Raw genomic sequence first — 17,504 nt, forward strand, 5'->3', positions numbered from 1 at the left:
TTTATATATAATTTTTCATGACCTCGATGTCCAAAGCACTTTTTTAAAAAAATACATAATTGGCTGCTCTATAATTGAACTGTTGTAGGGAAACACAGCAGACAATATACACATAGGAAGATCCCACAAACAGCAATGAGATGTGACCTTTGTTGAGGGATAAAAAATTTCCAGGACACTTGGGAAAACTTAACCTTTTTAATAATTTTGCAGATTAGAATATATTCATTTGAGACGGCAGGCAAGGCCTTAGATTAAATTCTCATCTGAAAGACATTCTCCATGCTGCACTGAAGTGAGACTGGAACCAGCAACCATATTACAACATAGTACATGGAGGTATACTTGTGCTGTATGATTTGTAAAATGGATACCCAAGACTGGGCTAGATTAATTATTTTAATCATGCCACATAGCTCCATGGATAAATGTACTTTCACAACATTATTCTTACTTGGCAATGACAGTAACTTGGGTTCATCGAATCTCTCCGATCAACTTCTCCTAACCAGACTATGATTTTCTCTTGTTTGTTCCTCCTTTTTGATACTGTTACAGGTCCAGACCAGACCCTCAATCTGTTGTGGAATTCCTGACGAGAACCCAACTGTGAGGAAATGTTACTGTGCTACAGCAGTGAGAACACTGACCAGCAGACAGCTTTTATGGGAAACAAACTTTAATTGAAACTCAGAATTAAACACAGCAACAAAGAAATAACTTACATTTAACAGTTATAACATATTTCTTAGTTTCTAACCCTCTCTCTCTCTCTCTCTCTATATATAATATATATAATTTATATTTTCCAATTAAGCTTACTAACATATCTTGGACTATCACTCATGGATAAAGTTAATCAACCAAGGTTTTTCTTGCTTATATTGGTATAGGGCCTTTTAGAGAGAAATCTTTTTTAGAACCAAATTGAACTATGTCTGTCCAGCTTGGTGTTCCAGAAGCAACTAACAAACCTGGCCTCTCCCATTAACTATGCCACCTGCAATCCAAAAGCACACCACATTCTTGTGTCTTGTTACAAAAGGTTACTTTGCCCTTGCAAAATCAATGATTTTCTTTGTTATCACAACAAAAATACTAAATACAAACTTTAAAATATGAAAATTTGTCACGTTCATCATAGATGCCAGCAGGCAATTTTATATATGCCATCGATTGGCCTATGTACATTTCCTAAAAGCTGAACATTGCAATTCCTGAACAGTGCCAAAGTAACACGCCACTGAACAATTGGCCTTCTGCTTGTATTTTTCATGTTTGTAAGAGTGATCCATTCATAGCTAATGAAACGGTGTACACCAAAGTATGAAATGAATAAATCTCAGCAAAGACCAGTTTCAAGGGGAGTAACAAAGTATATGTACAAATTTTTCAAAAACTGATTTTAAAATTATTTAAATTTTAAAGAAATAATTACGGTGAGGTGCAAAAATGGTTAAATATAGCCTGAGACAATAAAATGAAAACAATTCTGGGTATGGACAAGCCAGAAATAACCAGGAAAAACGCAGAATTAAGTACAACAGAATTGAATACTGAAACAGAATTGCATTTAAAGCAGCACAATTTTTAGTGAGGTTTAAAGAACGTTTTTTTAATTTAATGTTGCTGGTTTTGTATGTGAATAAAGAGCTCCTTAGTTCAGTGCCAGCTGGCGATAGTACAGGAATATGCAGAGCTGCAACAGTTGCTGAAGCGTAATTTCTGTAATTGGCACGTTAGTTGTCATGGCAACATGGATGGTTATGTACATCGTAATTGTGTTTGCTGCAAGATAGTGACTAAACTAAGTGGACTGGTTGCTAAACTGAAAGCAGTTTATATTCCATTCTTAAACAGTTATCTGTTTACCAGAAGATTTTGGTCATGCATCTTGCATTTAGTTCCTTTTGCTTAGAATACTTCATGCAAGAGATAGTGGGAGAAATGTTACACCACTTTTGGTACAGGCTGAAAATGCAATGACTGACAATTTATAAAATTCTATGAAAGCCTCTCCCTGTGGAGTTTGCACATTCTACTCGTGTCTGCATGGGTTTTAGCCCCACAACCCAAAGATGTGTAGGTTAGGTGGATTGGCCACGCTAAATTGACCCTTAATTGGAAAAAAATAATTGGGTACTCTAAATTTAAAAAATTTTTTTTTAAAGAAATTCTATGAAAGCCAAATCATTATAATACATTTTTAATCTGTGAAAATATTGAATTCTCAGTGGTGGAGTGTGCAGTTGACCTATTTTGTGTGTCAGCAAGTAATGATTGATTCTCAAATACATCCCTTTAAGTTATAAAGAAATGAGCCTACAAGGAGCTCAGTACCAGAAGCTTTAGGAGCTGAAACTGACAGTGTGATAATGTAGGGGTTTACTCGGCACATTATGGATGAAAACAAAAGTCATAATGAAACTATAGCAGTCTTTGACAGTTCAGTGTTCAATGTTAAATTCTCCTGAAATTTAGTGGATGAAAAATCTCTTTCTGCTGGACGAAAACTGATAATAGTATTTAAATACTCAGATTTGTATTTTGTTTATCTTTTAGATGAACTAATATACTGGTACACAATTCACATGTCACCATCAGAGTGAAAAGAATTGAGGGGGTGATGTCAATCAAAGACCTTGGTTTTTAATGTAGGAGAAAAAACTGGGCTGTAAAGGACTTCCAAAGTTTAGATGCCCTTGGAAAAAGAACACAATAGACTGTGAAATGAGTCTAGTTTTAAACATAGTGCTGATGTGAGAAAGACGGTGAGTGCTATTCAGCGATTGTGTTTGCGCCGGGTGAATCCTGGGAGAGCTTCAAATTGGGCTCCGTGCTGGCACTGGGCTGATTGTGCATCACCGACTTGCTCCGCCCGCGCAATCTCGATCTCTCCCTCGCTGGGCAAGATCCAGACCATGGCTCATTTAAATGCCCAGACAGCGGATTCACCTGGCGCCCAGGAGTCAACATTCGCATCTGCGAGACACAAAAGTGGACCAGGTGTAACGCACCTCAGGGGTTTCACAGGGCATTAAATACTCCCAGGTGGTTGGGAACGGGGAAGGGTAGATTCCTGGCACTCCCACTGGCACCTTGGCACTGCCAACTGACACCTGGTAGTGCCGCGCTGGCACTTCCCCGGTGCCTGGGGCAATGTCAGGGATCGGGCCCGGGGAGTGGCTTGCTAATTGGACAGAGTGGGGGTTCCCAGGGGTCTCGGCAAGGTGTGGAGGGTGAGGCGGGGGTCCTGAAAGATGGTGGGAGGGGGTGGAAGGGTGGGGAAGAGAGAGATCGGTGCTGTCGCTCAGAATTGGGCCCCGATCTGCAAACAACCATTCCTGCTGGCGAGATCAGCTCACCAGCAGGAAATCTCTTAAGTGTGGCCTTATCGGGGAGAAAATGCTCGAGGCCCAAAAAACAGCAAAATGCAATTGAATGGAGGGGTGATTCTCGGCGCTGCAGGTACCAAGAAACACCCCACCAAACGTGACCAAATGTGGACTGAAACTTTTGCCTGCTGAATCACGCCCTATATTTTGGATAGTATTTTTGACCTTGGGAAACTAAAGCCAAAAGTTACTTGGTACATTAGTCATCATAATATTAAGATAAAGATTAAAAAGATTTCGATGAAGTTATAAGTGGTTCTGAGTTTTCTCTCTTTTAATTCTTAGGTTTTGATAAAATGGTTTATGAACCTCCATTTGGCCTGTTAAATTTGATCCGCCATTCAATAAGAATGATCTGTTTCTGTTTCAAGTTCCACGTTCTCATCTACCCTCGATAACCTTTTGATTCCCTTGCCTATTAAGAATTTTATCTATCTTTGCCTTAAGAATATTGAATGACCCTGCTTCCACTCTCTTCTAAGGCAGAGAGTTCCAAAGTCACATAACCCTCAGAGAAAATATTTTTCCTCATCTCTGTCCTGTACTTTTAAAATGGTGCCCTCTATTTCTGGCCTCACTCCAAAGAAGAAACATCCTTTCCACATCCGTCTTTTCAAACCATTCAGGATTTTATATACTTCATCAAGCCACACTTCACTCTTCTAAACTCCAGTATAAACAAGTCCAGCCGGTCCAACTCTATTCTCGTAAAACAATCTGCTTATTCCAGGTAAAGCTCCTCTGAACTGCCTCCAACGCATTTACACCCTTCCTGAAATAAGGAGACGAAAATTGCACACAGTTCTGGAGATGTGGTCTCACCAATACCCTGTATAACTGAAGAATACATTGTTTTGTGTTCCTCTCGTAATATATAGAACATACAGTGCAGAAGGAGGCAATTTTGCCCATTGAGTCTGCACCGACCCACTTAAGCCCTCACTTCCACCCTATCCCCGTATCCCAATAACGTCCCTAACCTTTTTGGTCACTAAGGGCAATTTACCATGACCAATCAACCTAACCTGCATGACTTTGGACTGTGGGAGGAAACAGGAGCACCCGGAGGAAACCCACGGAGACACGGGGAGAACGTGCAAACTGTGTACAGACAGTGACCCAGCCTGAGACCCTGGTGCTGTGAAGCCACAGTGTTAACCACTATGCTACCGTGCTGCCCATTATGAAAGGATAGCATTCCATTCACTTGTTTATATGTTCTTTGCATATTGCAAAATCTCAGCTTCAAGAATATTGTTGTTTGCTGAAAAATACTTGCATAGAGTATTATTGCTACTCAGAAACATCTTAAAGTATTTAATATGCAACTGATTATTTCTATGTAGGCAAATAAGGACAATCATAGATTTATTGAGAAATAACAATGTGATGACACATTGATTATTGATTCACTCACTCACTGCCGCCTTTTTTTTCTAACAGTAACAATTAAGCTTTCAATGCCTACCTGGACAGGTAAACAAGACCTTCGTAGGGTGGCGTTCCAACAGTCCATCATTTCAGTGATACTTTGAATGTCATCTTAAGTCAGGGTTATGCATACATACAACAGATTCTGAGTCTCATATAGTCCATCTAACTGGCAATATAGCTGATAAAGCTCAGGCATCCATTTTTGCCTTGTGCTAATGTATTTTAGTGGTTGATTTGTTCTGTGTGAATTTTGTAGAAATTTTCCATGGGCTAATTAAAGAGTGGCGAGGATGCAAGTTTAGGACATGCCTCTGAATTTTCTGGTGCTTTTCTGATATTGTAAAAGCAGAGACTTGGAACAAATATGTGACCAGTCTATCCATCCCGCTGAAGAGAGTTAAGTATGTTGCCTTGAGAACCTGAAATAATTATTACAATGCAATCTTTAGCATGTAGCATGCGTGAAGATTGGGTAGTGCTGGTTAATAAAAAATATATTGGTTAACTAAGAGTTCCATTTACCAATGGAATACAGTGCAATTCTTGTAGCATGAACGAATATGCAAGTGTTCAGGAAGAAAAGAACAGTATTCTTTTCATTTTTAATCTTCAGTACATAAAACATAAATCAAAATATAAAATGATGCATTTTACATGTACGAGATCCGGATAACTTTGTAATTGTTTCTGATGATTTGTATTGGGGGAACATTCCGGTTAGTAGAGAATTCTGGTTGATAGTGTGCTGGATAACACAACGTTTATTTTACTCGGTTTCACCAAGCAAGCTTGATTGAGACATTTTCATATACAAAATAGTGGGGCAGAGTAAAGATTCGTTGAATTTGATATGATTATGGAGTTAGGATTTCCAATTTGGATCTGCAATAGCCATTTGTTTGAATTGTGAGGTGCACATTTTATTCCAAATTGTTGACAAAGTAATTGAAAATTATGGGATACATTCTCTGGAAAGGTTTACACACCTGAAGCTGCACTTTTCAATGTACAGATTGCCTGACGTTTCTTTCTGTAAGCTTTGTTTTGTTCATGTCGTAACCCCCAAGGAGGACCACGGAGAAACTATTGTCGACCATCCCGTGGGGCTCATGGAGTATAAGCTTCCCATGTAGGAGGAGCTCATTAAAGACTACACAAAAGGTAGCATAGTGGTTAGCACAATTGCTTCACAGCTCCAGGGTCCCAGTTTCGATTCCCGGCTTGGGTCACTGTCTGTGCGAAGTCTGCACGTTCTCCCCGTGTGTGCGTGGGTTTCCTCCGGGTGCTCCGGTTTCCTCCCACAGTCCAAAGATGTGCAGGTTAGGTGGATTGGCCATGCTAAATTGTCCTTAGTGTCCATAATTGCACTTAGTGTTGAGTGGGGTTACTGGGTTATGGGGATAGGGTGGAGGTGTGGGCTTGGGTATGATGCTCTATCCAAGAGCCGGTCCAGACTGGATGGGCTGAATGGCCTCCTTCTGCACTGTAAATTCTATGATTCTATGAAAAGCCGGCCCAAACAGGACCCGCAGTAGTTATTTGTCCCAACAAGGATTGGATTGGGAGAGAGTTACTGACGTGGGCAGAGTATTAATCCTTGTTCCACTACTGCTGGCTTCTTCCAGTTACTAAAGTTCAAAGTAAGGGTGTGGAGTAGCACCAACACCAAGCAGACCTGTTGCTCCAGTAAGCAATTTAATGCATGAATGGGATAGCAGCATTCTGTTGTGGTTGATGCCCCAAATTGTTCAGAGTCCTGGTAATGCTGCAGAAATCCTTTAAAAATGAGCAAACAAACATGATTAACATTCGATCACTTGAGGCTCAAGTGATAAGTGAGCTGTGTACTATGCTGACATTTACAAAGCCTTGTTACAGCGTACAGGAAACTAATTGAAGCATATCGTTTGCCGTACTAATGCATTGTAATGTTTTATTATTGTATTAAGCTATTGACAACAGACCTGTGGAATGGAGGAATAAGTCTAATTTTTTTAAAATTCATGAATGGGATGTGGGCGTTGCTAATGCAAAATTTTCCTGACTCTAGAACTTCAGCTTTCGCTTTGATGCAGCTTTCTGGGATTTAAATCTGAGCTAATTGGAAAAAAATCTGTTTCTTAAAACGTCTCGTGTAAGTGAGAAATTGTATTTTTTTTTACTTGATTGGCATAGCTCATAAATGATGTCATGCTTCATTTCCAATGAGCCTATCTGCATGAACAAGCAAAAGCACAGACAAGTAGGACGGATTAATGGGTCATAACGAACTAGGAAGAGGGAAGAATTTCACTGTCACTGTTGTCTTTCCGTGAAAAACTTTATCTTCCTGCCTGTGACAAGAGAGACTGATTTCAACAATTAAAAAATACGTTCTTGGAAACTAACCATGTCAATAATGAGCTTTTCATTTGTATTCTTGTGTCAGGATTGGCATCCAGGGGTGAAATGGATGCCAAATGCTGTTGTCCTGAATGGTTTGCCTGAAGGAAGTCACCGCCAGTCATTTGAGTAGGTTTTTCCTGTCAGGGAGAATTACCATGGCAAGATTGCAGCAAGGTTTATTTGAGTGTGCAACTGAAATGAATGGGAAATAATGCAAATATGGTACTGTTCCTTGCGCAAACATTTCCTGTAATAGGATTCATTTTAAATTGTCTTTATCATTCCTCAACCCTGGAATATTTCAATGATTTAAATTACTGTTATGTGAAAATTTTCTGCAAATATATGGCATTTTAAAGCACAAGATAATTTTGAACAGATGTTTGTTGCACTTCATACCAGCCTCCCCAAACAGGCGCCGGAATGTGGCGACTAGGAGCTTTTCACAGTAACTTAATTGAAGCCTACTTGTGACAATAAGCAATTATTAGTATTATTATTATTATTAAATCCTATTTTTGCGGCAGCATGGTAGCACAAGTGGATTGGGCAGCATGGTAGCACAAGTGGATAGCACTGTGGCTTCACAATCCCAGGGTCGATTCCCCGCTGGGTCATTGTCTGTGCGGAGTCTGCACGTTCTCCCCGTGTCTGCGTGGGTTTCCTCCGGGTGCTCCGGTTTCCTCCCACAGTACAAAGACGTGCAGGATAGATGGATTGGCCATGATAAATTGCCCTTCGTGAACAAAAAGGTTAGGAGGGGTTATTGGGTTACGGGGATAGGGTGGAAATGAGAGCTTAAGTGGGTCGGTGCAGACTCGATGGGCCGAATGGCCTCCTTCTGCACTGTATGTTCTATGTTATGTAAAAATAAGTTTATTTAAATCAAAATGTTCACAATATAATCATTATATGTCAATTAATACACAATTCAATATTGCCATTACTTTGTCTTTCAGGTTAATAGTCTTAAGGTATAGCTTTAAATGGTCTTTGTATCTTACATGTTTAATTTTTGTAACCTACTTTGATTGAATTTTTCAAGGAGGTTAGCGTTTATAACCATGGTTCTTCTTTTATCTCACTTTCTCTTCACCCTGAATAAAATTGCACACTTAAATGATAAGCTGTTCATTACATTTTAACCTTAAAAGTACCAGTTTTTAATTTTGCACAGTTAAAAATTTATGACTCGAAAAATGTTTACAAGCATCGTCCAATATGTTTCTATTAAATTTGTATTTTTGGCTAATGCAAATTAACTTTCCGTAGTGGCTGTAAGAGTTCAACATGGAATCATTTTGGGTGATGCTTGTGAACAGATGCCCCTACACTGGGCTATACATTATTTGCTGTCAAAAGCCAATCCTGCGTAAATTATAAGAAATGGCTGGTGTGGGAAACCAACAAAATAGAAATATTCACTTGGGTCATGTGTACACGAAGCATCAGCTTTTAACACTGATGGTCAGCAATTTGTAAACCTGATCTGAGTATTCATATTGCAATCAAGTCTCTTTCACCACATCTTTGACACCCCTGCAGCTGGAGCCTAAGGGTGAATGCTCCCTTGCAGCACTAATGTTTCAGATTGTTACTTTTTTGCTTACTATAGACAGGAACTTTTATGAGTGGCACTTTGCAGCTTCAAAACATAGATTGCGATTCTAGCTATTACTGTTGAGAGCAGTGCAAACAAGAGCAGAAATTGCAAAGTAGTTAAACAGGTATCTTGTGTTTGCCTTCACAATGGAAGACACACAAAGCAGACCAGAAATTTTGAAGAACCCAAGACTCCAATGAAAGTGACAAACATAATGAATATTAGTAATGAAAATGTTTTGGAGAAATTAATGGAACTAAATGCTGATAGATCCCTGAATCTGAATGCCTACACCCTTGGTTTTCAGAGGTGGCTGCAGAGAGAATAAATGTATTGGTTTTGATCTTCCAGAATTCCTTTATTCTGGAATAGTCCCCATGGATTGGAAGACAATAACGGTAATATTCAAGAAAAGAGTGTGACGGAGAGTGGGGAATTGCATGCCTGTTACTAGTATATTATAATCTTTATTAGTGTCACAAGTAGGCTTACATTAATACTGCACTGAAGTCACTGTGAAAGCCACTAGTCGCCACGCTACGCCGCCCGTTTGGGTGCGTTGAGGGAGAATTCAGAATGTCCAATTTACCTAACAAGTACGTCTTTCGGGCCTTGTGGAAGGAAACCGGAGCACCCAGAGGAACCCCATGCAGACACGGGGAGAACGTGCAGACTCCACGCAGACAGTGACCCAAGCCAGGTATCGAATCCGGGTCCCTTGCGCTGTGAAGTGCTAACCACTGTGCTACCGTGCAGCTGGTGGTGGAAAAAAATGCTGGAATAAAAGGATGTGATATCAGAGCATTCCGAAAATCACAACCTGATATGGCAGAGTCAGCATGGCTTTCTGAAAGAATGCAACAAGCAGGGTAGAAAGGGGTGAACCAACGGATTGGTATATTTTCAGAAACTTAAATGTATATAGTGCCTCTAAAAATGAAATGTTTTAAGACAATTCATAGGAGTATTATAAAACAGATTATGACACAGACACGCAAGGAGATAGTCGGTCAAAAGACCAAAAGCATGGTGAAAGAGAGATTTTAATGAGTGTCTTAAAGGAGGAAAGTGGGGTAGAGAAGCAGAGTGGTGAAGGGATGGTATTCTAGAACCTAGGGTCTCGATAACTGAAGATGTGTCGATTAAAACTGGGGATGCACAGGAGGCCAGAATTAATATCTTAAAGGGTTGGAAAGCTGGAGGAGATTACGGATACTTGGAAGATTGAGGCCATAGAGGGATTTAAAAAACAGGAGTGAGCATTTTAATATCAAGACGATGCTTGATTGAGTGGTATGGTGGCGCTGTGGCTAGCACTGCTGCCTCATGGCGTCAAGGACCGGATTCGATCCGAGCCCCAGGTCACTGTCCGTGTACATTCTCCTCGTGTCTGCGTGGGTCTCACCCCAAAATCCAAAGATGTGCAGGGTTGATGGATTGGCCATGCTAAATTGCCCCTTAACTGAAAGACTTTTTTTTCGAAGACATTGCTTGATAGGCCAGCGAGAACCAGATGATAGGGGAATGTGTGGCAGAGCTGACCGCAGGAGTGTACCTAGAGTGCCTCTACACCAACAGAAGTCAGTTCTAGAGGTAATGAAGGCATAAATGAGAATTTTAACAGATTCAAAGTTAGAAGATTTTATAAACGTACATATATTTAGTCTATGGTATATCTTATCTTTAAAAAAAATCAAAATACATCCAGAAGTTAATGATACTATGTGACTGTATTACCCAGGGGTGGGCAAACTACGGCCCGCGGGCCGCATGCGGCCCGCCAAAGGTCTTTATGCGGCCCACCAAGATCAAGTCATAAAAAAAATAAAAAATAAAATTTTTTTTAAAATTTTTTTAAATTATTTTTATTTTTATTTATAAGGTTAATGGGGGGGGGCTGTTGGGCTACTGGTATAGGGTGGATACATTGACTTGAGTAGGGTGATCATTGCTTGGCACAACATCGAGGGCCGAAGGGCCTGTTCTGTGCTGTACTGTTCTATGTTCTATATGAGGCGCCCAGAATCATAACCGGGTGAAGCGCCATTTTTGAAAAGTAGAGAAAAAGAGGGCTAAAGGCAGAATGCCGCCGGGGGAAGTGCTGAGGTATATGCCGCACGCTAATTGGTTACAACCGGGACTATTAATTAATATACTATGCGGCCCTTTAAAATTGTGAATTTCTGAATGTGGCCCTTGCACGGAAAAGTTTGCCCACCCCTGGTATTACCTATTAAGGAATGCAGGAGAATGAAAATGGAGTCCCTGAAGAGGGAGGGGGTGGTATTTTGATCCCCAGATACAAGCACTGTTGTATGAGGATTTGTTTTGAGTAGAATGGTCCTAAACTCACTGGAGTTTGGAAGATTGAGAGGTGATATCATTGAATGTATAAGATTTTGAGAAAGCTTTCCAGACTGGAGGCTGAGAGGCTGTTTCTCCAGGCTTGAAAGTTTAGACCTAAGGCTCTTGGTCTCAGGATTGTGTGTCAGCCAAGGGCAGAGATGAGAAATTCCTTCATGGTTTATGAGCATTCTACTTGAGAGACAGTGGATGCACAGTTCAAGACTGTGAATAATAAATGTTTGAGTACTGAAGGAATCAAGGTATATGTGGGCAAGGCAGGTCAGTGGATTTGATGTAGCAGATGTGATCTTATTGGCATAGAAAGCTTGATGAGTCCCAAGATTCACTCCTCTTATTTTGTTATGTTCTTATGGATTCTCGTACCCATGAATGAGGAGAATGAATTAGGGGAGAAAACATGGCACGGACAAAAATAGGTGAGGGTAATGGGAGAAGGGAGTGACTGTCAGATAGGAGGTTAGATGTCCGTGAAGGGGAAAGATGAAAAGCTAGGAGCAATGGAAGTAATTGATGGGAATGTAGAGTGAGTTAAATGCTTGGTAATTGAAAGGCAGGGAAGTACTAAATAGTAAAAGAATAGAAACAGGAGTAATACATTGGAAAAGGAAGGAAGCAGTGAACAGCACTTTGGAAAGATAAAGAGGGAAGAAGCTGTGAATAGAACATGGGCAGAACGGAAGAAAATTGAGCCCAGGGGAAAGTACCATTTTGATCAGAAGACTGGACGTTATGTACCAACCAGTTTAAATAGGTTAGAATGTGGATGCGCCAGTTAAAATTGACCTGATCAAAAATTAAAATCTTACTTTCAAATATCTGTCCTCTGGAGGACATGGAGCTAGCATGTTGCGCCCATTTACTTCTAGGTGCTGTCTAGCTTCTACACATGCATGCAAAAAAAGGGAGGCACCTATTTCCAAGCCTATGCCAATATTCTTGTCACTAGTTTGGGGAGACATGGGATTCTATTCTATTATGCAGATGATACCATCTAATCTCCTCTGTTCATGTACAGTGAGATGCTACAGCCTACAACTTTCACCTGGAATGGTTTAAATCAAGGAACTGAGTGGAGGGGATTAAGCAATCATTCCTTTACTCTATTGTGTTGTACAATAAAGTGGACTATTTCGTTCTCTCCACAGTGCTGCAATTTATACAGAGATTATATGAATGCAACTACTGTAGCTATTCTGTAACTATTCTGTTTTTAAAAAAGTGTTTTCCTTATTTTGCTGTCAGTAAATAAGTATTCTGTAGATTTTTCATGCAACAAAAATGCGGGTTAAAGTTTTTTAAGATGTTGTCATGCAATGGTCTTCAAAATGTCATCAGCAGTTGTACTTTTTTGATTGAATTATATTACTTTCTGGCAATGTTTTTTTTTCTTCTGATGGTCTTTAATACAACTTAAGGAAGATGTATCTGCATGACATTCTTTTTGGAAACTTAAACTGGAGAGTTTATTTTCAAGTGTCATATCTTGATTCCATTTGTGATTGCTGTGCAAAAGTGTTAACCTACTTGTTTCTTTGTAGGTTAACAGATAAAAGACAACAGTCAGCATGAGTGGTGATGCCAACCAAGGGGTGATAACCTCCCCTCCTCCACCCAGTGGGATTCATAAAGGAGGCTATTTTGACCGCATCAATGAAAATGACCCTGAATATATTCGTGAACGGAACATGTCACCAGATTTGCGACAGGATTTCAACCTGATGGAACAGAGAAAGCGCGTTTCTCAAATACTACAAAGTCCTGTGAGTACTATTCAAATAACTGGTACTGCCTCTCTGGAAATTAATTTTGGAGTTTCCTTGTAAAAGTAATTTCCCAAAGGAAAATTGATTTATAATGCTGTAGTATGTTTTTGGAAAAGGTTAAGATTGTAGTCCTTTAGCTTTGAATTTACAGCACAAAAAACAGGCCTCCTTATTCCTTCTTGCCCTATTGGTGTATTCTTCCATTCCTTTCTCCCTCATATACTTACTTAATATTGATATTATCATTCAAGGGGTAGCTATTTACCCCAACTACTTCAGTGTAAGAGCAGATTCCATTTTCTACCCATTTGAGTGGGGCTTTTTCTCCAGATTGATGACTATATATTTATGCCACCGAGTTTCAGAATTCCCCACAAGTGAAATGATTTTCATTTAGCTTAACGAGCCCCTTTGTTATCTTTGATCAGCTGATCTTTCAATATTCTTTTTTCTCGAAGAGAGCCCCAGCCAGTTCAATCTTTCTTGAAGGTTATAACCTCCCAGTTCTGGAATCATTTTTGTACGTCGTTCCTGCACCTTCTCCAATACCTCTACATTGTTCTGTAATATGGAGACCAGAAGCGAGCACAGTACTCTGGTGTGGTCCAACCAACTTTATAGAAATGTAACAATTTCCTTTTCTTTTGAATTTTATTCCTCCAAAAATAAAACCTTGGGAGAAAGTTAATACCTTTCCCGAGTATGGAGGCAGGTGGGCATTCCTACTTATGTCCCAATTAATTCTGCAGAAAGTGGCCTTCTCACTGCACCAACAGTTGAGGCCCTTGAATGGGCAATGAATGCCCACTTGTGGCTTCAACCTCCACCCTCCTGTCTGGTATTCAACTACTGTTGGGCGGGAAGTGCAAAAAGCGAACCTTATCGGGGCTGCTTGTGGGCTCCCAGGTAGCAGGAGTGTCCCTTGTTCAAAGACATTGTGCGTGATTGAGGAACCTGACTTTAGGAAAGGGGGGGGCTAGTATCAATCACATCGCTGCCCTTGCTGATGGCCCCATCTCTCTCACTGGACAGCATCGACTAGAGGGTTTCTGCCCACCGGGCCCTTGATCCAGACAAGGTCCATCGCTGCCCATGTGCCTAAAAGAGGCTCTCTCCGGCTCTAGTTGGTGGCTGAAACTCGTTGCCTGGATTAAATATTGCTTCTGGTATTTTCTTCCAATTTGTTTATGTATTTTTTGTTTCCCCACCCTATTCACACACTTATTTTCCAAGAGTAGATAGTCCCTTTATTTCTCCTGCCAAAATGCCCCACCTCACAGTTGGCTACATTGAAAGCCATTTCCTTTTCCTCACCCACTCTGAAAGTTTGTTAACATTGATCTCTCATTGCCTTCCTCAACAGTAAGTATACCCACTTATTTTGTGTCGTCTGAAAACATTGATATGGTACATCCAATCCCTCAGTCCAAATAATTAGGAAAATGCTGAACAATGTTTCCAATATTGACCCCTGTAGAATATCACTTCCCAACTCCTACCATTATGAACAGCTTTTTTAAAAAATGTTTTTATTAAAGTTTTAACATTTTATCCAAAATTACAGAAAATTCAAACAATAATCCTTGACTAGACACAAATAACCAGAACCCCTAAAAGGACCCTTCAACCCAAGGAACAAGGACCCGCTCACCATCGCGAGGTGCATAAATTGCATCAAGTCCCCGAACCATGCCGAAGCACTTGGCGGCGTTGCTAGCCTCCAGCCCAGCAGGATCCACCTCCGTGCCACCAATGAGGCAAAGGCAAGGATATCTGCCCCCGCAACTCTGGCACATCTGAAACTACAAAAATAGCCACCAAAGGACAGGGCTCCAGCTCAATACTTAAGATCGTCAACATGGTGTTGAATAACAACCGCCAAAAATCCACCAATTTAGAACAGGATTATTTTAAGTGAAGACTCCCTGTGTCTGAGAATAGAAGAAAGGGGAAAACAAGGAATAAGCATGAAGGAACAGGAAGGACCCTTAAACTTTTTGTCTTTCTTTCTTTACAGCTGTAAGGAGTAGGCAGAGTGGCTGTTGTAATGGTGAAATTAGGGGCCCAATGCTGATTTTCTAAGGCAGATTAATCAATTTATGTTAGGAAAGTGGCTACAAAGAAGTCATTACATTTACAAAACAACTCAACTTTGTAACTAATACAATCTTATTCTGGTAATATTTTACAATGTAGCATAAATAACATCTGTCCCATTTATTTTTTTAAAATTTAATTTAGAGTACCCAATTCATTTTTTACATTTCAGGGGCAATTTAGCGTGTTCAATCCACCTACCTTGCACATCTTTGGGTTGTGGGGGCGAAACCCACGCAAACATGGGAGACTGTGCAAACTCCACACGGACAGTGACCCAGAGCCGGGATCGAACCAGGGACCTCGGCACCATGAGACTGCAGTGCTACCACTGCACCACCGTGTTGCCCTGTCTGTCCCATTTACACTATCCCCAGGATTAGTTGACAATCAGATATAATAAGAATCTTTATTGGTGTCACAAGTAGGCTTACATTAACACTGCAATGAAGTTACTGTGAAAATCCCCTAGCCGCCACATTCCGGAGCCAGTTCGGGTACACCGAGGGAAAATTTAGAATGTCTTATTCACCTTACAAGCACGTCTTTAGGGATTTGTGGAAGAAAACTGGAGCGCCCGGAGGAAACCCACGCAAATGTGGGGAGAATGTGCAGACTCTCCACAGACAATGACATATACCTTCCGTTCAGGAAAAATGTTGGTTGGATTGTTGATCTGAATTTTTCAGAGAAGAATCATACATCGTCCCAAAATTCAGTTCAGTCTCAACTTCAGAACTGGATTTTTTTACTCTTGAAAGATGTCACACAAGTTTTCTTGTACACTGAATTTACAGCTTATCCACAGGTGTACTAAAATGTACAAATAGTATATATTTTTTTATTATTGTTTGAGGTGTGAGAGAAACTGGCAAATTAAGTAGAAACATAAATGGGAAATGCCAACAGGAGAAAATGTATGACAGCAGTATCCCAAGAGAAATCGGTTCCAGAAGCACACGAGTTATAGAATTGGGTTCCTCTTAAGGCTCTTTATGGTAAAAGTCCTTTCTGCTCTTTCTCAAGCATTTCAGTGGATTTTTTTGCCAATTTACAATAGATTATCGGGAATCTTCACACTCCCGCCCACCCCAGAAAAATTTTAGTCACATCTTTGGTTCGATTTTAAACAGGATGGTGCAGGGTGGGGTGACTGTGAACCTGGGTGAAGTCGAGATTTGTAATACCTTCTTTAAACAATATCCCAGGAATAAATAGAGATTTCATTCCCAGATTTTGCAAGAGTAATAAAACAAGCCAATCCTGTGCTTTGCATCACTCTTGGTTTTTAGTTTCTTACATTTATTTTGATAAGGCCCAAGATTCACAAGCCTTTGGTACATAAACACAAATGTCATCAGAATGGTGTCTACTTTAAGGCATGATGAAAATTTAGACTGGTATTTATATGCTGATTTAAATTCAAAGGAAAATTTTAAGAAGTATACCATTTTTAATTTGGTGCTACTAAACCAGGCTTGTCCAACTTTTTCCGCTCGTACATATTTTTCTCATTCAAGGGGCCGATGAGCAAATTTCAGAAAGATCCGTTTGGCACAACAATAAACTGAATTCCCAATAAAGTTCACATTTAAAGGAAAAAAAACAATTGCTGAACAAATGTAAAGCAATGTCACAGCAATAAATTGTTGAGTTAGAAAAGAGAGCAAGCAATGAAAAGTACTAGAATATTGGGAGATCAGTGTATAGGCGGGAGTATGTGGATGCATGCATGTGTATGGGTTGGTATGTGACAGTGAATAAGAAATCTGAGCCTGGGCGTAAGGCAGACTCGCACTCAACCCACACCCATTCACTCAATCCCATACTGCCTACTCAGTCACACGTACGCTCACACACACAGTCACTCACTCACTGCTCCACACACGCAACCCCATTCAATCACTCACTGCTCCACACACACTCACTCAGTCACTCACTCACTGTTCCACATACATACTCAAGTCGCTCTCTCCTTCACGGTCCTGCCAAAATGAGATAAATTCAACCTCCCTGGGCCCAATGCGTCTCAGCACTGGCTGCTCAAACTGAACAACGACAAGAAACCCCAGCTACAACACCGAGCATGGATACTGGCTGCAACTGGACTCACTGAAGTGATGTCAGAAAGATGAGTGGCTGCTGCAAACATGCTGTGTTTCTGCTCCTTGTGCTTTGTATCCAATCAAATGTATTCAATGTTGGAATTTCTCTCGGAATCTTTACATTCTTGCAACCGCGTGGCTGTACTGTGTCACTGTTTCCACATCTTTATGCATTTCCCTCCCACCCTCCATCCATCCCTTCCCAAGTCTGGGCTATTTGATGTTCGTGTTATTTGCATTTTATTGTGAGCTGGTGATAACTCTCTCACACTCTCTCTGCCTCCTTCCTACTAGTTTGTTGCTGAGGCTTTATAGGTTACATGAAGTTAACATCAGCCGCCAGTCAAAATGCGAT

The 17,504-nt window shown here is 40.5% G+C and overlaps 1 protein-coding gene across 7 annotated transcripts in view; it reads left to right on the forward strand.

The window, feature by feature from the left end:
* LOC119979493 (gamma-adducin-like) overlaps positions 1-17,504 on the forward strand; it is a 240,799-nt gene that overhangs the window by 142,157 nt on the left and 81,138 nt on the right. For all 7 annotated transcript variants that reach the window (XM_038821788.1, XM_038821792.1, XM_038821789.1 and 4 more), the window contains one exon: positions 12,723-12,944. In XM_038821788.1, coding sequence (XP_038677716.1) covers positions 12,750-12,944 — 195 coding nt within the window. In that variant the 5' untranslated portion in view covers positions 12,723-12,749. The remainder of the gene's footprint in view (positions 1-12,722; positions 12,945-17,504) is intronic.

This window comes from Scyliorhinus canicula, chromosome 16, assembly GCF_902713615.1.
Source record: "Scyliorhinus canicula chromosome 16, sScyCan1.1, whole genome shotgun sequence".
Classification (NCBI taxonomy): Eukaryota; Metazoa; Chordata; class Chondrichthyes; order Carcharhiniformes; family Scyliorhinidae; genus Scyliorhinus; species Scyliorhinus canicula.